This window comes from Saimiri boliviensis, chromosome 1 (genome assembly GCF_048565385.1).
Source record: "Saimiri boliviensis isolate mSaiBol1 chromosome 1, mSaiBol1.pri, whole genome shotgun sequence".
NCBI classification, from domain to species: Eukaryota; Metazoa; Chordata; class Mammalia; order Primates; family Cebidae; genus Saimiri; species Saimiri boliviensis.
The window spans coordinates 76,497,264-76,518,504 of NC_133449.1; the positions used below are offsets into that span (position 1 = coordinate 76,497,264).

General features: G+C 47.2%; 1 protein-coding gene and 1 pseudogene across 1 annotated transcript in view; both read left to right on the forward strand.

Moving 5' to 3' along the window:
- The first annotated feature begins 5,271 nt into the window (after positions 1–5,271).
- The window catches only part of USP34 (ubiquitin specific peptidase 34), a 301,960-nt gene continuing 285,990 nt past the window's right edge, over positions 5,272–21,241 (forward strand). The window contains exon 1 of the mRNA XM_039476272.2: positions 5,272–5,631. Coding sequence (XP_039332206.1) covers positions 5,589–5,631 — 43 coding nt within the window. The 5' untranslated portion in view covers positions 5,272–5,588. The remainder of the gene's footprint in view (positions 5,632–21,241) is intronic.
- LOC101034479 (ADP-ribosylation factor-like protein 1 pseudogene) lies at positions 5,930–20,925 on the forward strand (annotated as a pseudogene).

The window sequence follows — 21,241 nt, forward strand, 5'->3', positions numbered from 1 at the left end:
TTCAGGCTGGGTGTGGTCGCTCACATTTGTAATCCCAGCACTTTGGGAGGCCAAGACTCGCAGATCACTTGAGGTCAGGAGTTGGAGACCAGCCTGGCCAACATGGTGAAAACCTGCCTCTACTAAAAATATAAAAATTAGCCAGGCGTGGTGATGGGTGCCTGTAATCCCAGCTACTGGGGAGGGTGAGACAGGAGAATCACTTGAACCCTGGAGGTGAAGTCTGCAGTAAGCAGAGATCACCAGGCTGGGCAACAGAGGGAGACTTTGTCTTAAAAAAAAAAAAAAAAAAAGCCTATGTTCAATAATAGCCACCAAAATGCTAAGAAGGGCAAATCATTTCTATGGAAATAATAATTTTCCAAAGTTGTGTATGTGGGGCTGGTTTTCAGACAAGTTTTTAGGAACATACTATAAACTGAAGAACTAGAAATTTCACACAGTAGATTGCATGTTTTTATTTAGAGATTAATTCTACCACTAGATGGTGACATATAAACAAAATATCAAAAAGTCAATTTTATCAATCTTCAAGCCATCAAAGATAGTATGATTATTGCTGATTATGGTTTTGAAAATTCAGATTCACGGCCGGGCGCGGTGGCTCAAGCCTGTAATCCCAGCACTTTGGGAGGCCGAGGCGGGTGGATCACGAGGTCAAGAGATCGAGACCATCCTGGTCAACATGGTGAAACCCCGTCTCTACTAAAAATACTGAAAATTAGCTGGGCATGGTGGCGTGTGCCTGTAATCCCAGCTACTCGGGAGGCTGAGGCAGGAGAATTGCCTGAACCCAGGAGGCGGAGGTTGCGGTGAGCCGAGATCGCGCCATTGCACTCCAGCCTGGGCAACAAGAGCGAAACTCCGTCTCAAAAAAAAAAAAAAAGAAAAGAAAATTCAGATTCACAAGAACTTAGGGGATATTTTATAGGAAATTCTGCATCATGGCCAGGTGTGGTGGCGCATGCCTGTAATCCTAGCTATTTAGGAGGCCAAGGCAGGAGAATCACTTGAACACAGGAGGCAGAGGTTGCAGGGGAGGCGGTGGTTGCAGTGAGCCAAGATCACACCACTGCACTTCAGCCTGGGCAACGGGCAAGACTGCCTTAAAAAAAAAAAAAAAAAGTCCCTCTTGATGCATATACCACATCAGCAAGGGTGAAGGGTCTAGAGTTTGGAGGCAGTGGCTTCTGTGCCTTATCTGTTTTTTTTTTTTTTTTTTTTGAGACAGAGTTTTGCTCTTGTTACCCAGGCTGGAGTGCAATGGCGCGACCTCGGCTCACTGCAACCTCCGCCTCCTGGGTTCAGGCAATTCTCCTGCCTCAGCCTCCTGAGTAGCTGGGATTACAGGCACGCGTCACCATGCCCAGCTAATTTTTTAGATTTTTAGTAGAGACGGGGTTTCACCGTGTTGACCAGGATGGTCTCGATCTCTCGACCTCGTGATCCACCCGCCTTGGCCTCCCAAAGTGCTGGGATTACAGGCTTGAGCCACCGCGCCCCGCCGTTTTTTTTTTTTTTTTTTTTTGAGACAGAGTCTCTCTATTGCCTAGGCTGGTATGCACCACAACCTCCGCCTCCTGGGATCAGGCAATTCTCCTGCCTCAGCCTCCTGAGTAGCTGGGATTACAGGCACATGCCACCATGCCCAGCTAATTTTTTTGTATTTTTAGTAGAGACGGGGTTTCACTATGTTGACCGGGATGGTCTCGATCTCTTGACCTCGTGATCCACCCGCCTCGGCCTCCCAAAGTGCTGGGATTACAGGCTTGAGCCACCGCGCCCAGCCAATTTTTCATATTTTTTAGTAGAGATGGGGTTTCACCATATTGGTCAGGTTGGTCTTGAATTCCTGACCTCAGGTGATCCACCCATTTTGGCATCCCAAAGTTCTGGGATTACAGGCTGAGCCACCAAGCCTCTGCCTGTTTAATCAAATTTTTAAAACAATGAAACCGCAAATGGGATAAAAGGTTTCATTGTTAAAAAAATTACAAGGGTTGGGCATGCTGTGGCTCACACCTATAATCCAGCAGTTTGGGAGGCTGAGGTGGGGTGGGGGGCGGGGGGGTGGAGGTGGGGGTGGAATCACGAAGTCAAAAGATCAAGGCCATCCTGACCAACATGGTGAAACCCTGTCTCTACTAAAAATAAAAAAATTAGCTTGGTGTGCTGGCGCGAGCCTGTGGTCACAGCAACTCAGGAGGCTGAGGCAGGAGACTGGAACCTTGGAGGCAGAGGTTGCAGTGAGCCGGGATCGCGCCACTGTACTCCAGCCTGGACAACAGAGCAAGACTCCGTCTCAAAAATAAAAAAATTGAGCCGGGCGCGGTGGTTCAAGCCTGTAATCCCAGCACTTTGGGAGGCCGAGGCGGGTGGATCACAAGGTCGACAGATCGAGACCATCCTGGTCAACATGGTGAAACCCTGTCTCTACTAAAAATACAAAAAATTAGCTGGGCATGGTGGTGGTGCCTGTAATCCCAGCTACTCAGGAGGCTGAGGCAGGAGAATTGCCTGAACCCAGGAGGCGGAGGTTGTGGTGAGCCAAGATCGCGCCACTGCACTCCAGCCTGGGTAACAAGAGCGAAACTCCATCTCAGAAAAAAAAAAAAAAAAAAAAAAAAAAGTGAAACTCTGTCTCAAAAATAAAATAAAAAAAAATAAAAAATAAAAAAATTACAACATTGATATTTGTGTATCAAAACCATGTTTCAGGTAGAAAGAAGGGTTAAAGGGTATGTTAGCTGAATTTGTCCCTTACTGTATCAGGATAGGGCAATTCTTCCCAAAAGACCCACCCTGCAGATTTCTTTTTTTTTTTTTTTGAGATGGAGTTTAACTCTTGTTACCCAGGCTGGAGTGCAATGGCGCGATCTCGGCTCACCACAACTTCCACCTCCTGGGCTCAGGCAATTCTTATGCCTCGGCCTCCTGAGTAGCTGGGATTACAGGCATACGCCACCATGCCCAGTTAATTTTTAGTATTTTTAGTAGAGACGGGGTTTCAGTATGTTGACCAGGATGGTCTGGATCTCTTGACCCCGTGATCCACCCGCCTCGGCCTCCCAAAGTGCTGGGATTACAGGCTTTAGCCACCATGCCCGGCTACCCTGCAGATTTCTACTTACATTTCTTTTTTTTCCGGACAGTGTCTCACTCTGTCTGCCCAGGCTAGAGTGCAGTGATATGATCAGAGCTCACTGCTGTCTCAGTCTCCTGGGTTCTGGTTATCCTTCCACCTCAGCCTCCCCAGTAGCTGGGATTATAAGTGTGCGCCACCACACTCAGCTAATTTTCTTATTTATTGGTGGTGGAGTTTTGCCATGTTGCCCAGGCTGATGTTCAACTCCTGGCCTCAGGCAATCCATGTGCTTGGCCTCCCAAAGTGTTGGGATTACTGGCATGAGCCTTCATCTGATAATTTTAAAATTTCTGTAGAGACGGGGGTCCCACTATGCTGCTCAGGACTGTTGTTTACATTTCATCAGGAAAAGCTCAATTATATATGGCCAGCCCTAGAGAAACTAGATCACCATGATGATTTCAACTGCTACCTGAAAAAAATGTGAGACCATCACATAAGCTCACACCTGTAATCCCAACATTTTTGAGCTGGAGGATCAACTAAGGCCAGGAGTTCGAGACCAGCCTGACCAACATAGCAAGACTCCGTCTCTACTAAAAATCATTAGCTAAGTGTGGTGCAGAACACCTGTAGTCCCAGCTACTGGGAGGCTGAGGTGGGAGGATTGCTTGAGCCCTGGAGGTGGAGGCTGCAGTGAACTGTGATCCCACAACTGCACTCTAACCCGGGCAACAGTGAGATTTTGTCTAAAAAAAAAATGAAAATAATTGGTGGTGTGCTGGCAGGGAAAAAAGGGATAGGTGAGAATGTATGTTGGGTAGACAATGTCTGAATGTCTGCCTCAGTATCCAAAATGAGTATGCAAAAACCCAAGTTCTGTAAGAGAGAAGGAAAAAGGGATGATGGTAGAATAGATTCAAAATCCTAAGAATTATCTGCTCGTAGGATATAAAACAGGTTGGGCAGAATGTTTACAGTATCAACTTCAAGCAGCAGAAAGGTAAAGTATTTGGAATAAGGTGGTTCTGGCATGGAGAGATGGCCGTGCCATAATCTTGACAAAAGCTATCAAGAGAACGACTACAGGGCCTTGATAGTCGCTTTGGTCACCGTTCAGAGATTATGTACACGATCTTTCTTTGCAGTCACATGTCTACCTAAACACGTTGAACACAAAAATTAGCAAGCAAGGTATTAAGTGCGAGCGTGAGGAAAATTCCCTTAAGTTTGTTAACATAAACTTCAGCTGACTGCCCCCTTCACACCTGTTCTTTATCTTAAAAACCTTGTTATTCGCTTTCTGCTGAGAAGCGCTATTTGCTATCTCAGGTGGAACTGATGGGCCCGCTTCCGTAAAAACCGGGCGAACCCTCTACCCCGCCATTTCTAGTCACGTCAAGGATCTTATTGCTCGAGGACGGAGGACCTTCAAGGAATTGCTGAGTAGCGATAATCACCGATGCAGTTAAGCCGGGCCCTGGGTTGACGCACTCTCAGACTCCGTGGGGAGCGACCCTTGAGCCTGAAAGAGGGCTGCGGCGTAACCCGGGCCCCGCACCCCAGTTGACTCGCTGTTTCCCCTACCCCAAGAGCCTGAGCGCGAAGGAGGAGGGAACACTGAAGAAACCCGCACCAGTTCCTCGACCCGGGCCCTGGGGAAAAATAGCAAAGAGCAGGGGTAGGGGACAAGACAACGCGAGTGACCCCGGCGCTCATAGGGACTCCGAGCCCGTGGAGTGGGTTGCGGTGGGCGACGCCGCGCAACCGCGACCCATTCCCTGCCTCCGCCATCTTCTCCTACTCACCCGGACTCCCCCCGCGGCCGCACTGGCTTGGCGTTTCCCTTCCGGCCGCTGACAGAGATCCGGGCTGGGCGGGGTGGGCGAGCGCGCGGAGGGGGGTGGACTGAGGGCGGGGAGGCCAGACGGAAGAGGAAAGGGAGGGCGGCGAGCTGGCCACGGCCGGGTGTGGAGCGTGCGGCGTGTGTGCGGAGGGAGAGGTGGGGGGCGGAGGAGAGGAGAGGAGAGGGAGGGAGGGAGGCGGAGGAATGAGAGCGCGAGGCGCCTCTCGTCCGCTCCTAAGCCCGGGCGGAAAGAGCCGAGCGCAACCCGAGCGCTCTGTTAAAATGGCGGCGGCGGCGTCGGCGGTGGCCGCGGCGTCTGGTCGGTGAAGTGACTCTGCTGCTTCTCTCCTCACCCGCCCCTTCCCCCCCCTCCCCTCCCCCTGTCCTTCCCCCTCCTTCCCCGCTGCCGGCGCCTCCGCGCCCCTCCGGCCTGCGCACCTCCCCTCGCTCCCCTCCTTTCCCCCGCCCGCTCGGGGGGCCGCCGGCCCCCTCCCCCATTCTCTTGCTCCCCGCCCCGTCCCCGCCGCCGCCCGCCCTCGTCGCCTCCCCGCCCCGCCGGCCGGCCGGCCCCCTCCTCCGCCTCTCTCCCCTCCCCCCCGCCGGTCGGGATCAGTCAGTGTGATCCGAAGCGGGGGAGGGGGGGGCGGCGGCCGAACGATGTGCGAGAACTGCGCAGACCTGGTGGAGGTGTTAAATGAAAGTAAGTAGCCGCTGCGGCGGCCTGTCGGGGTGCACGGTTTGGGGTCCTCACGCTTCTCTCTGGCCTCCCCGGGCTGCCGCGGCCTGCGAGAGGCGACGGCTGGGCCGGGTGGCTTGCGGGCCTAGCACCCCGGGAAGGTGCGCGGTGGCGCGGCCGCCGCGGCGCCTCGGGCCCAGCCCGGCCCAGTTACCTGGGCGCCGGAGAGGCGGCCTCCGCGGAGCTGCGGCCCGGCCGGGTCCGGGCTCTCGGGGCTCTCGGAAAGTTTCCTCATTACAGGTGTCAATTAATAAAGGCAGTAATGAGCTCCTCGTCGCCTTTGCCCCCTTCGCCCTGCCAGGAAGGTGTGGGGAGGTGGGGTCGGAGGACGAGGCTTTCCTCCGCAGTCCAGACCTTCCGGCCGCCCTCTTTGATTTCCAGCGTGCTGCGGAGGCCTCTCTTACCTGCTAATTTTCATTAAACTCCTTGGGAGCAGGGTGGTGGTTTTTCTCTCCCTTGTGTGTGTGTGGGTGTCTTAAACACTTCTGCCAGACCTTAAATAGCTGAAAATGAACTGTGATAGTGATGATTGGAACCTTCATACCTATTTTTAAATGAAATTTGTTAATGATTTTCTTCTTCAGTGTAGCATTCACCGTTTTAATGGTAAATTCTGTTAAGCAGAGCACTGTACTTACACACACCATCCCAGAATAGTTATGGCCCATCTCTCCTGGAAGGAAAGGCCTTTTACCTGATACTTCTTATTATTAAAGAGAGTATGTTGATATTTTCCGGCTTTTATTTTTATTCTCGACCCTTGCAAGATGGTATTTCAGCTTATAGAAGCTATGTTGCAAATCAACTAATTCTGGGCCTAAAAGCCTAGTTGGCAGAGGTGAATTAGATGAAGGGATCAATTTACAAGAAGTTGATTGTTAAAAAAATGTTCACTTATGAACAGTTTATGTGGATTTTGGATTTGCATTCTGTTTGTGATATTTCGACAGACTTTCAGACTGACTTTGTAATACAATTCACTAAAACAATTAATTTATAAAATGTGCCGGCCGGGCGCGGTGGCTCAAGCCTGTAATCCCAGCACTTTGGGAGGCCGAGGCGGGTGGATCACGAGGTCAAGAGATCGAGACCATCCTGATCAACATGGTGAAACCCCGTCTCTACTAAAAAAAAAAAAATACAAAAAATAAGCTGGGCGTGGTGGCGCGTGCCTGTAATCCCAGCTACTCAGGAGGCTGAGGCAGGAGAATTGCCTGAACCCAGGAGGTGGAGGTTGCGGTGAGCCGAGATGGTGCCATTGCACTCCAGCCTGGGTAACAAGAGCGAAACTCCGTCTCAAAAAAAAAAAAAAAAAAAAAAAAAATGTACCATGCTGTTTGTATTTGAATTTTACTTTGTGTTTGAGTGTCACTTTGATGACCAAAGGCAATAATAAAAGTGGAAGGGTTTTAACTTAATTTCAACTCTGTATTTATTTCCTGACAGGTGGAAGTAGGCTTTTGCACATATTCCAACTATAGGTTCTAGAATTTGTGTCATCCTAAAGTATCCTAGAATTTTAAGATTATTTGTATGTATTTTGAGATTTTTATTTCTGGTGCAGGTGGTTTATGATAAGGGAAACAAATCCTCAGTACTTACTGTATTTTATATTTCAGGTATAAATCGTGTGATTAGGATTGTTATGATCAACTTGGAAAATTAATAGCTTTGCTATGTAATGTGAGGAACAAGTAATTTTGTTGATTGTGTGTGTGTGTGTGTGTGTGTGTATGTGAAAGCAAGTTTATTAAGGAAGTAAAGGAATAAAAGAATGGCTACTCCATAGGCAGAGCAGCCTGATTTTAAAATATTTTAAACTTCAAAAATTTTAAATATAACATCTAAAGAAAGTGAAGTTTATCTTAGAGGTGGTATCTTGGTCATAATGAAAGGTCTTATTGCAGATTATCTGGGAAACCCCTAGAACTTTGGTTAGAAACACTGAAAAATGCAGTGCATTTATAGAGGGAACTGTGGAGAATTGAAACAGAATTTAGCTTTTATGGCGAGATGCAATGGCTCACACCTGTAATCCCAGCACTTTGGGAGGCCAAGGCCGGTGGATCACCTGAGGTCAGGAGTTCAAGACCAGCCTGGCCAACATGGTGGACCCCTGTCTCTACTTTCTAAAAAAATAGAAAAATTAGCCGGGCGTGGTGGCGTGCACCTGCATTCCCAGCTGCCCAGAAGGCTGAGGCAGGAGAATTGCTGGAACCCGGGAGACCAAGGCTGCAGTGAGCCAGTATCGCAAGATTGCCCCACTGCATTTCAGCGTGGGTGACAGCAAGACTCCGTCTTAAGAAAAAAAAAATTGGCCGGGCGCGGTGGCTCAAGCCTGTAATCCCAGCACTTTGGGAGGCCGAGGCGGGTGGATCACGAGGTCGAGAGATCGAGACCATCCTGGTCAACATGGTGAAACCCCGTCTCTACTAAAAGTGCAAAAAATTAGCTGGGCATGGTGGCACGTGCCTGTAATCCCAGCTACTCAGGAGGCTGAGGCAGGAGAATTGCCTGAGCCTAGGAGGCGGAGGTTGCGGTGAGCCGAGATCGCGCCATTGCACTCCAGCCTGGGTAACAAGGGCGAAACTCCGTCTCAAAAAAAAAAAAAAAAAGAAAAAGAAAAAAAAAAAATTTAGCCTTTATTACCTTTAAGTAAATATAGTCCAACTAAGTTCACAAAATCTGGTCATACACACCATCTAAGCAACCTTTTTTAATGAACAAGTAAGGATTTTCTATTTGTGTATGAGCCAGTGGAGTCTAAAAATATTTAGTTTCGACTGGGCGCGGTGGCTGAAGCCTGTAATCCCAGCACTTTGGGAGGCCGAGGCGGGTGGATCACGACTTCAAGAGATCGAGACCGTCCTGGTCAACATGGTGAAACCCCATTTTAGTCTCTACTAAAAATACAAAAAATTAGCTGGGCATCGTGGCACATGCCTGTAATCCCAGCTACTCAGGAGGCTGAGACAGGAGAATTGCTTGAACCCAGGAGGCGGAGGTTGCGGTGAGCCCAGATTGCGCCACTGGACTCCAGCCTGGGTAACAAAAGCGAAACTCCGTCTCAAAAAAAAAAAAAAAAAAAAAAGTTTCTTAATATTTCCTTTAAGGCTCAGTTAAAAAATTTGCCTTCTAAACAGTAATCTCACAGTGATCCTTCCTTTTTTAGAACACTTATGGCTGGGCCCGGTAGCTCATGCCTGTAATCCTGGCACTTTGGGAAGCTGAGGTGAGCAGATACTTGAGATTGGAAGTTCAAGACCAGCATCCCAGCTACTCTGGGAGGCTGAGGCACAAGAATCTCTTGAACCTGGGAGGTCGGGGGTTGCAGTGAGCCGAGATTGCGCCATTGCACTCCAGCCTGGGCAACAAGAGCAAAACTTCATCTCAAAAAAAAAAATTCAACAATTTTATATGTAGTTGATACCACACCATTGCAAGTTTTTTTTTTTTTTTTCCTGTAGATCTTTATCCATGGCTATGATGGAGCACGATAATGAACATCAACCGTTGGAACTTGATAAAACTTGAAGTAGATTATGTGTTTTTTTTTTTTTTTCTGAGACGGAGTTTCGCTCTTGTTACCCAGGCTGGTGTGCAATGGCGCGATCTCGGCTCACCGCAACCTCCGCCTCCTGGCTTCAGGCAATTCTCCTGCCTCAGCCTCCTGAGTAGCTCGGATTACAGGCATGTGCCACCATGCCCAGCTAATTTTTTGTATTTTTAGTAGAGACGGGGTTTCACCATATTGACCAGGATGGTCTCGATCTCTTGACCTCGTGATCCACCCACCTCGGCCTCCCAAAGTGCTGGGATTACAGGCTTGAGCCACCGCGCCCGGCGATTATGTGTTTCTTGTGATACTATTTGCAATAATTACCTATAAAGTCTGTCCTTCTCCCCCACCCCATAACTTGTACAAAGATGAGCGTCAGTTCAACCTTGATTTAGAAAATCAGAGTTGGGGCTAGGTGCGGTGGCTCATGTTTGTAATCCCTGCACTTTGGGAGGCCGAGGCAGGGGATCACAAGGTCAGGAGTTTGAGACCAGCCTGACCAACATGGAGAAACCCTGTCTCTAGTGAAAATACAAAAATTAGCCGGGCGCGGTGCCTCAAGCCTGTAATCCCAGCACTTTGGGAGGCCGAGGCGGGTGGATCACGAGGTCAAGAGATCGAGACCATCCTGGTCAACATGGTGAAACCCCGTCTCTACTAAAAATACAAAAAATTAGCTGGGCATGGTGGCGCATGCCTGTAATCCCAGCTACTCAGGAGGCTGAGGCAGGAGAATTGCCTGAACCCAGGAGGCGGAGGTTTGCGGTGAGCCGAGATCGCGCCATTGCACTCCAGCCTGGGTAACAAGAGCGAAACTCCGTCTCAAAAAAAAAAAAAAAAAAGAAAAAAAGAAAATACAAAAATTAGCGAGGTGTGATGGCGTGCACCTGTAAGCGCAGCTAATCAGGAGGCTGAGGCAAGATAATTGCTTGAACCCAGGAGATGGAGGTTGCAGTGAGGCGATATTGTGCCATTGCACTTCAGCCTGGCTGACAGAGCAAGACTGTCGCCAAAAAAAAAAAAAAAAAAAAGCAGAGTTGGCTGGGTACAGTGGCTCATGCGTGTAATCTCAGCACTTTGGGAGGCTGAGGCAGGCGGATTGCGAGTTCAGAATTTGGAGACCAGCCTGACCAACATGGAGAAACCCTGTCTCTACTAAAAATACCAAAATTAGCCCGGCATGGTCGTGGGTTCCTGTAGTGCCGTCTACTCGGGAGGCCGAGGCAGGAGAATTGCTTGAACCCAGAAGGTAGAGGTTGCAGTGAGCCAAGATTGTGCCATTGCACTCCAACCTGGGCAACAGATCCGGACTCTGTCTCCAAAAAAAGAATTCAGAGTTGAAGTTCTCCCAAAATGTACCCAGAATTCATCTTTCAATACAACTCCCCATAAGTTTAGCCAACCAAGAGAAGCAATAAAATTGTGCATATTTTTGGGTGGTGTTTCCAGTTGTTGAAAAATAGATAATTAGTATTTTTTTTTTGAGACGGAGTTTTGCTCTTGTTACCCAGGCTGGAGTGCAATGGCGCGATCTCGGCTCACCGCAACCTCCGCTTCCTGGGTTCAGGCAATTCTCCTGTCTCAGCCTCCTGAGTAGCTGGGACTACAGGCATGCGCCACCATGCCCAGCTAATTTTTTGTATTTTTAGTAGAGACGGGGTTTCACCATGTTGACCAGGATAGTCTCAATCTCTTGACCTCGTGATCCACCCGCCTCAGCCTCCCAAAGTGCTGGGATTACAGGCTTGAGCCACCGCGCCCGGCGATAATTAGTATTAAACCAGCATCACAAAACAGCCAGACGTGTTGGCGCACCTCTGTAATGTCAGCTTTGTATGAGGCTGAGATAGGAGGATTGTTTGAGGCTGAGATTTCAAGACTAGCCTGGATAACATAGTAAGACCATTCTCTTTAAAAAAGCCAAAAGCTGTGTTTCTTGTCAAATTTATAAACACTGGTCACATGTAGAGAAGGTTACCTGGACAAGCAAGTAAGAGTATAATATGCATTTTTAAATTTTTATTTATTATTATTATTATTATTTTTTTTTTGAGACGGAGTTTCGCTCTTCTTACCCAGGCTGGAGTGCAATGGCACGATCTCGGCTCACCGCAACCTCCGCCTCCTGGCTTCAGGCAATTCTCCTGCCTCAGCCTCCTGAGTAGCTGGGATTACAGGCACGTGCCACCACGCCCAGCTAGTTTTTTGTATTTTTAGTAGAGACGGGGTTTCACCATGTTGACCAGGATGGTCTCGATCTCTTGACCTCGTGATCCACCCGCCTCAGCCTCCCAAAGTGCTGGGATTACAGGCGTGAGCCACCGCGCCCGGCTTATTTATTATTATTTTTTATAGAGACGGGATTTCACCATGTTGGCCGGGGTGGTCTTGAACTCCTGTCCTTAGGTGATCCGCCCGCCTCGGCCTCCCAAAGTGCTGGGATTACAGGCGTGAGCCACCATACCCGGCCTAAAATTGTTTTTTGAAATACCTGGCTCTCACCTGGGATGGAGTGCAGTGGTGCTATCTTGGCTCACTGCAACCTCCCCCTCCCGGGTTCAAGTGATTCTCCTGCCTCAGCCTCCTGAGGATCTGGGACTACAGGCATGTGCCACCTCACCTGGCCTGTGTGTGTGTGTGTGTGTGTGTGTGTGTGTGTGCGTGCGTGTGTGCGTGCGCGTGCGTGCGTGTGTGTGTTATATATGTATTTTCTTTTTTTTTTGAGACAGAGTTTCACTCTTGTTGCCCAGGCTGGAATGCAGTCGTGCAATCTCAGCTCACTCCATCCTCCGCCTCCAAGGTCCAAGCAGTTTTCCTGCCTCATCCTCCTGAGTAGCTGGGATTACTGGCATTTCCCACCACACCCTGCTAATTTTGTTTTTTTAGTAGAGATAGGGTTTCTTTGTGTTGGTCAGATTGGTCTGGAGCTCCTGACTTCAGGTGATCTGCCTGCCTCGGACTCCCAAAGTGCTGGGATTACAGGCTTGAGCCACTGCGCCCGGCAAGTTTTGTATTTTTAGCAGTGGTGGGGTTTTGCCATGTTGGCCAGGCTGGACTTGGAACTCCTGACCTCAGGTGATCTGCCTACCTCAGCCTCCCAAATTGCTTGGATTACAGGCATAAGCCCATAAGTGGGCCCAGCCTAAAAATTTTGTTAAAAAATTTTTTTTTAGTTGATAAATAATTTTACATGTTCATGGGGTACTTAGTGATGTTTCAATACATAAAATGTACAGTGATCAGTTCAAGATAATATATCCATTATCTCAAACATTTATTTGTTGGGAACATTCATATCCTCCTTTTAGCTGTTTGAACTGTATCATACATTATTGTTTTCTTGAGACGAGGTTCTCTCCTGTTGCCCATGCTGGAGTGTAGTGGTCTTGGCTCACTGCAGCCTCCACTTCCTGGGTTTAAGCAATCCTCTTGTCACATCTTCCCGAGTAGCTGGGACTACGGGTATGTGCTACCAAGCCTGGCTAATTTTTGTATTTTTAGTAGAGATAGGGTTTTACCATGTTGGCCAGGCTTGTGTTGAACTTCTGAACTCAAGTGATTGGCTTGCCTTGGCCTCCCAAAGTGCTGGGATTACAGGCATGAGCCACCCTGCCTGGCTTGTATCATGTGTTATTGTTAATTGTAGTCATTCTGTAGTAGTATTGAGCACTAGAACTTATTCTTCCTACCTCACTAATTTTGTATCCTTTACCAAATCTCTCCCTATCCCTCCCTTCCCCCTACCATTTCTAGCAAATTGTGTATGTGTGTGTGTTAATAGAGACAGGGTCTTGCCTTGTTGCCCAGGCTAGTCTCAAACTCTTGTGTTCAAGCCATTCTCCGGCCTCAACCTCCCAAAGTGCTGGGATTACAGGCGTGAGCCACCATGCCTGGCCAAATAATTGTGTTTTAAGTGAAAGAGTAGAGATAATTTGGGTAGTACAACTTTAAATCAGTTAGGCACAGACTTTTTGATAAGAGTAAGGACTAATTTTTGTAATTTTAGTAGAGATGGGGTTTCACTATGTTGGCCAGGCTAGTCTGGAACTCCTGACCTTGTGATCTGCCCTCCTCAGTCTCCCGAAGTGCTGAGCTTAGAGGCATGAGCCACTGCGCCTGGTGTACATTGTTTTGAACCATTTATATGTTGTAGATTTTATTCTTTGTATTTGTTTAGTGGGTTATAGTTTACCAAACTGTCCAAAATGGGTAATTCATATGAGATAGTCAAGAGCAGGTGTTGTATCATAATACTAGTTGGTGAAGAAGTTGAACTTCTGAAAGGATAAATAGTTGGCCAAGATCGCTTGTCAACCTGCGTAGTCAAAATTGAGATGGAACTCAGCTAGTCCAATATCTGTATTTGCAGATTATTTGTTGTGTTTTCTTTTTCTTTTCTTTTTTTTTTTTTGAGACAGAGTTTCGCTCTTGTTACCCAGGCTGGAGTGCAATGGCGCGATCTCGGCTCACCGCAACCTCCACCTCCTGGGTTCAGGCAATTCTCCTGCCTCAGCCTCCTGAGTAGCTGGGATTACAGGCACGTGCCACCATGCCCAGCTCATTTTTTGTATGTTTTTTTAGTAGAGACAAGGTTTCACCATGTTGACCAGGATGGTCTCGATCTCTTGACCTCGTGATCCACCCGCCTTGGCCTCCCAAAGTGCTGGGATTACAAGCTTGAGCCACCGCGCCAGGCCTCTTTTTCTTTTTTTTTAATTTGAAATGGAGTCTTGCTCTGTCCCCTAGGCTGGAGTGCAATGGCGTGATCTCGGCTCACTGCAACCTCCCCGCCCCCCAGGTTCAAGTTACTCTCCTGCCTCAGCCTCCCAAGTAGTTGGGACTACAGGTGCCTCTCACCATGCCCTGCTAATTTTTCTATTTTTAGTAGAGATGGGATTTCACCAAGTTGGCCAGGCTGGTCTAGAACTCCTGACCTTAGGTGATCTCAGTGTGTTTTGTTTTTAAAGCAGAATACTTCATTGAGCAGTTTGTGTTAGGTACATAAGTACTTTACATGCTTAGCATGCTGCTGATTTAATCACTTCTTTGAGGGAGGTACTTCTATCATTCTTTTCACATGAGAGAACCACAGTTGAGAGAGTTTATATGACTTGCTTAGGGTTACATGTGACTGTGTTTGGTGGAACCACAGGACTTAATCCCCGATTAGACTAAAAGTTTTTTTTTTTTTTAATGGAGTTTTGTTCTTGTTGCCCAGGCTGGAGTGCAGTGGCATGATCTCGGCTCACTATAACCTCTGCCTCCTGGGTTCAAGTGATTCTCCTGCCTCAGCCTCCTGAATAGCTGGGCTTATAGGAATGTGCCACCATACCTGGCTAATTTTTTTTTTTTTTTTTTTGAGACGGAGTTTCGCTCTTGTTACCCAGGCTGGAGTGCAACGGCGCGATCTTGGCTCACCGCAACTTCCGCCTCCTGGGTTCAGGCAATTCTCCTGCCTCAGCCTCCCGAGTAGCTGGGATTACAGGCACGCGCCACCATGCCCAGCTCATTTTTTGCATTTTTAGTAGAGACGGGGTTTCACCATGTTGATCAGGATGGTCTCGATCTCCTGACCTCGTGATCCACCCGCCTCGGCCTCCCAAAGTGCTGGGATTACAGGCGTGAGCCACGGCGCCTGGCATACCTGGCTAATTTTTGTAATTTTAGTAGATACTGGGTTTCACCATGTTGACCAGGCTGGTCTTGAACTCCTGACCTCAGGTGATCCGCCTCCCTTGGCCTCCCAAAGTGTTGGGATTATAGTCATGAGCCACCCTTCCAGGTCCTAAAAGTTCTTAGTAGTTACACTGTATAAATTTTATGATGATCTAGCCGAATCACCATTGTTTGGTTGGCAAAGTAAAAATATTGATCATGTTTTTTTTTTTTTTTTTTTTTTTTTTTTTGAGACGGAGTTTCGCTCTTGTTACCCAGGCTGGAGTGCAATGGCGCGATCTCGGCTCACCGCAACCTCCGCCTCCTGGGTTCAGGCAATTCTCCTGCCTCAGCCTCCTGAGTAGCTAGGATTACAGGCACGTGCCACCATGCCCAGCTAACTTTTTGTATTTTTAGTAGAGACGGGGTTTCACCATGTTGACCAGGATGGTCTCGATCTCTCGACCTCGTGATCCACCCGCCTCGGCCTCCCAAAGTGCTGGGATTACAGGCTTGAGCCACCGCGCCCGGCTGATCATGTTTTATTTATTTTCTTTTTTTTTTTTTTTGGAGACAGAGTGTCTGTCGCTCTTGTTACCCAGGCTGGAGTGCAATGGCACGATCTCGGCTCACCGCAACCTCCGCCTCCTGGGTTCAAGCAATTCTCCTGCCTCAGCCTCCTGAGTAGCTGGGACTACAGGCACGCACCACCATGCCCAGCTAATTTTTTTGTATTTTTAGTAGAGACGGGGTTTCACCACGTTGACCAGGATGGTCTCCATCTCTCGACCTCGTGATCCACCCGCCTCGGCCTCCCAAAGTGCTGGGATTACAGGCTTGAGCCACCGCGCCTGGCCATGTTTTATGTATTTTCAAAAATTCAGACATAATTCTGGGGTAATTGTAGGAATTCAAAAGTGGTGATAAATGTAACTCAATAAGAATCTTTTTTGTTGAAAAAATTTTAAGTTTTTTGATTTTTAGTTATTTAAGAGACAGTCACTCATGCTGGAGTGCAGTGGCCTAATTATAGCTCACTGCAGCCTCAAGCTCCTGGGCTTAAGTGATCCTCTTGCCTCAGCCTCCCAAAATGTTGGGGTTACAGCTGTGATACACTGTAGTGGCTGAGAATCTTTCTTAATACTGTTATTCTGCAGTGAGTCCTTTAATAAAACGACATGTTTCCAGGGCTTCTTTTTTTTTTTTTTTTTTTTTGTAGTGACGAGGTTTCACCATGTTGGTCAGACTGGCCTCGAACTCCTGACCTCGTAATACGCCTGCCTCAGCTTCCCAAAGTGCTGGGATTACAGGCGTGAACCATGGAGCCCGGCCCCAGGGCTCTTTAGATATTATTAGTATATAGGTACTAAATCAATTAGTAACATAACTTCTTCAGTAGACAGTCTAAAATTTGATTTCTTTTTTTTTTTTTTTTCCTTTGGAGACGGGGTCTAGGCCTGTTATCCAGGCTGGAGTGCAATTATGTGATTCTTGCCTCCTGCAACCTTGACCTTCAGGGCTCAAGCGAATTTCTTGCCTCACTCTGCCGAGTAGCCCGGACTATATGGGTATATGCCACCACACCTGCCTACATTTTTTTTTTTTTTGAGACAGAGTTCTCTCTGTTGCCCAGGCTGGAGTGCAGTGGTACAATCTCAGCTTCCTGTAACCTATGCATCAAGCAATTCTTGTGCCTCAGTCTCCCAAGTAGCTGGGATTACAGGCTGAGGCAGAAGAATCACTTGAACCCGGGGGGCAGAGATTGCAGTGAGCTGAGATTGCACCACTGCAGTCTAGCCTGGATGACGGAGCAGAGTGAGACTGTCTCAAAAAAAACAAAACAAAACAAAACAAAAAAACCCAACTATTCAAGTTTAGATCACCTATAATCTAATCACCCAGTGATGTCTCCTGTTGATACTTTAAAATATTTTCCTGATGGGCATGGTGGCTCACGCCTGTAATCCCAGCACTTTGGGAGGCCAAGGCTGGCGGATCACAAGGTCAGGAGTTTGAGACCAGCCTGGCCAACATGGTGAAACCTCATCTCTACTAAAAATATGAAGATTAGCCAGGTGTGGTGGTGGACGCCTGTAGTCCCAGCTACTGCTACTCGGGAGGCTGAGACAGAATTGCTTGAACCTGGGAGGTAGAGGTTGCAGTGAGCTGAGATTGTGCCACTGCATTCCAGCTTGGGCAACAGAGCAAGACTCCATCTCAAAAAAAAAAAAATTCCATTGTTTTTGTACACATTTATATTTTAAAAATAGAGGTAGAGATAAATGTAGTTTGATATCTTGTTTCATCTAACATGCTTGATCATTACCCACACTTACTTTTTTGAAAACATGTTTTTGTATGATTTCATTTTACATTTAAATATTAAATATAAAATTTAATATTTCTCTTTCCAGTTCTCCCATATTATAATGCTGCAGATGTATATCTTTCTACATAAATCTTTTAACTACATCCCTGGTTCTTTAAGATAGATTTCTAAAAGTGAGTTTACTGTGTCAAAAAATAAAAAGGTTTTTCATTGTTTTCATACTGTTTGCTAGCCAGAAAGGATGTACTGATCTTTCAGTCTTTTAGTCGTGCCCGTGCAAGGGCACTTTCACCTGTGCTTTATATTATCCTTTAAAAAGTGTTATTTTAGGAGGGCGTGTGATGTGTGCCTGTAGTAGTTCCACCTACTTGGGAGGCTGAGGTGAGAGGATCACCTGAGCCCTGGAGTTGAAGGCCATCCTGGGCAACCTAGCAAGACTTCATCTTTTTTTTTTTTTTTTTTTGAGACGGAGTTTCGCTCTTGTTACCCAGGCTGGAGTGCAATGGCGCCATCTTGGCTCACCGCAACCTCCGCCTCCTGTTTTCAGGCAATTCTCCTGCCTCGGCCTCCTAAGTAGCTGGGATTACAGGCACGCGCCACCATGCCCAGCTAGTTTTATTGTATTTTTAGTAGAGACAGGGTTTCACCATGTTGACCAGGATGGTCTCGATCTTTCGACCTCATGATCCACCTGCCTCGGCCTCCCAAAGTGCTGGGATTACAGGCTTGAGCCACCGCGCCCGGCCTAATGTTTTGTATTTTTAGTAGAGATGGGGTTTCACCACGTTGACCAAGACGCAAGACGGTCTCGATCTCTTGACCTTGTAATCCACCCGCCCCGGCCTCCCAAAGTGCTGGGATTACAGGCTTGAGCCACTGCGCCCGGCCTGTGTCTGTGTTTTATCTCTGTTTTAGATTTCAGTGTTTTGGTGTTTTTTTTGTGTGACAGTTTCGCTCTTGTACTCTAGGCTGGAGTGCAGTGGTGCAGTCTAAGTTTGCTGCAACCTCTGCCTCCTGGGTTCAAGCAATTCTCCTGCCTCAGCCTCCCAAGTAATTGGGATTATAGGCACATGCCATCACACCTGGCTAATTTTTGTATTTTTAGTAGAGATGGGGTTTCACCATGTTGGCCAGGTGATCCACCCGCCTCAGCCTCCCAAAGTGCTGTGATTATAGGCTTGAGCCACTGTATCCAGCCTTGTTTTGGTGTTTTTAATTATAGATTTGAAACATTTTTTTTTTTTTTTTTTTTTTTTGAGACGGAGTTTCACTCTTGTTACCCAGGCTGGAGTGCAATGGCGCGATCTCGGCTCACCGCAACCTCCGCCTCCTGGGTTCAGGCAATTCTCCTGCCTCAGCCTCCTGAGTAGCTGGGATTACAGGCACACGCCACCACGCCCGGCTAGTTTTTTGAATTTTTAGTAGAGACGGGGTTTCACCATGTTGACCAGGATGGTCTTGATCTCTCGACCTCGTGATCCACCCGCCTCGGCCTCCCAAAGTGCTGGGATTACAGGCGTGAGCCACCGCGCCCGGCGATTTGAAACATTTTTAATACTGTGCAGCTGTATCTTCGGAGTTACCTGTCTAAAATGCAGCATGTGATTATGATGTCACCTGTTACATTCTTAAACTGTTAAAGCTCTTCATTGTCTGAGAATATCAAGTCCTAACTCCTTATCCTGGCATATAGGTTATAACACAGTTTAGCCCAGACTTATCTTTTTAGCCTCACTTTCCCCCTTTTTTTCTGAGGCCTTCCCAAATGCCTTCTAACCTCTTTTTTTTTGAGATGGAGTTTCGCTCTTGTTGCCCAGGCTGGAGTGCAATGGTGCGATCTTGGCTCACTGCAACCTCTGCCTCTCGGTTTCAAGCAATTCTTCTGCCTCGGCCTGCCGAGTAGCTGTGATTACAGGCATGCACCACCATGCCCAGCTAATTTTGCATTTTTAGTAGAGACAGTGTTTTTCCATGTTGGTCAGGTTGGTCTCGAACTCCTGGCCTTGGGCAATCTGCCCACCTCAGCCTCCCAAAGTGCTGGGATTTACAGACTCGAGCCACCATGCCTAGCCTTTTTTTGCCTTTTAATATGATTCATCTGTTAATGTTATAGTTCTCCTAAATCCTGTAGAAATTAAAAATGGTCTCCAATGTAGGTTATTCAGCTAATTGAGAATTCATGTAATATAAAACTGGTCTTCTCTATACTTTACTATGGTAGATTACAGGTTTTTCTTCCCGGCCACAGCTGCTTTTTGACAGTTTATCTTGCTTACATTTCTTGAAAGACCTTACTCTTAGCTATTGCTGATTGGATTAAAGTTAGGCCCTTGACTTGATGGATTGGGGGGGGCTGCTGTGGATCAACCAGATTTTCCCGCTTAGAATGTTTAAAGAGTTATATGCCACTGAACTAGAATGAGTACTTGTTCACTCTAGTTCAGAGTCAGGGGTGGGAGTGTGGTACAGAAACATGGAGCCCGTGGATGCGGTTGTTTGCAGAGAAAATTGGATTGGAACAAATTTGTGGAAACAGTTGATGTTGAAGCTTGATAAATAAACAGAATAAGGCCAGGCACGGTGGCTCATGCCTGTAATCCTAGAACTTGGGTAGGCCGAGTCGGTTGGATCACGAGGTCAGGAGTTCAAGACCAGCCTGATCAACATGGTGAAACCCCCTGTGTACTAATAATACAAAAATTAGCTGGGTATGGTGGTACCATGCTTGTAATCCCAGCTACTCAGGAGGCTAAGGAAGAAGAATCACTTGAACCTGGGAGGCGGAGGTTCAGTGGCACAATCTCTGCTCCACTGAACTCCAGCCTGGGTAATGACAGTGAGACTCTGCCCCCCTCCAAAAAAAAGAAAAAAAAAAAAAGCTCCTCGCCTGGAGTCCAACGTCGAAGTTGCTGGTTGACTGGGCTAGCGAGGAAATTGATTCAGAGCTGCAGCCGGAGGCCAAGGAATCACTGAGGATTGGCGAGGGCAGACAGGGGGTTCATCATGGGTGTCTTTCCAGTCTGTTTGGAACTCGGGAATTGACGATTTTAATTTTGGGATTAGATGGAGCAGGAAAAACCACAATTTTGTACAGATTACAAGTTGAAGAAGTCGTTACTACTATACCTACCATTGGATTTAATGTAGAGACGGTGACATGCAAAAACCTTAAATTCAAAGTCTGGGATTTAGGAGGACAGACGAGTATCAGGCCATACTGGAGATGTTACTATTCAAACACAGATGCAGTTATTTATGTAGACAGTTGTGACCGAGACCGAATTGGCATTTCCAAATCAGAGTTAGTTGCCATGTTGGAGGAAGAAGAGCTGAGAAAAGCCATTTTAGTGGTGTTTGCAAATAAACAGGACATGGAACAGGCCATGACTCCTTCAGAGATGGCAGATTCACTTGGGCTACCTGTCTTCAAGGACTGAAAATGGCAGATATTCAAAACGTCAGCAACAAAGGCACTGGCTTTGATGAGGCAATGGAATGGTTAGTTGAAACATTAAAAAGCAGACAGTAGGTAGTCAGACGACAAAGAAAGTTTGCCATAGGTAGTCAGACGACAAAGAAAGCATCAGCCATATCCATCAAACTTGGATCAAGTAAGCCTAAAGAAACTGTTCCAACTCTTGCTCCTAAAACACTTTCAGTAGCAGCAGCTTTTAATGAAGATGAAGATAGTGAACCAGAAGAAATGCCTCCAGAAGCGAAGATGAGGATGAAGAATATTGGAAGGGATACGCCAACATCAGCTGGACCAAACTCTTTCAATAAAGGAAAGCATGGGTTTTCTGATAACCAGAAGCTATGGGAGCGAAATACAAAATCTCATCTTGGAAATGTCCATGACCAAGACAATTAAATGATGTTTCGAAATTGGGGCGTGGGGTGGGTGTAAAGTTAAAAGGAACAGTTTCCTTTTTTAAAGAATGGTATAAGACTATCTTTGGAGCCGCTTTTTTTTTCTTTTTCATTTTTTTTTTTTTTTTTTTTTTTTGAGATGGAGTTTTGCTCTTGTTACC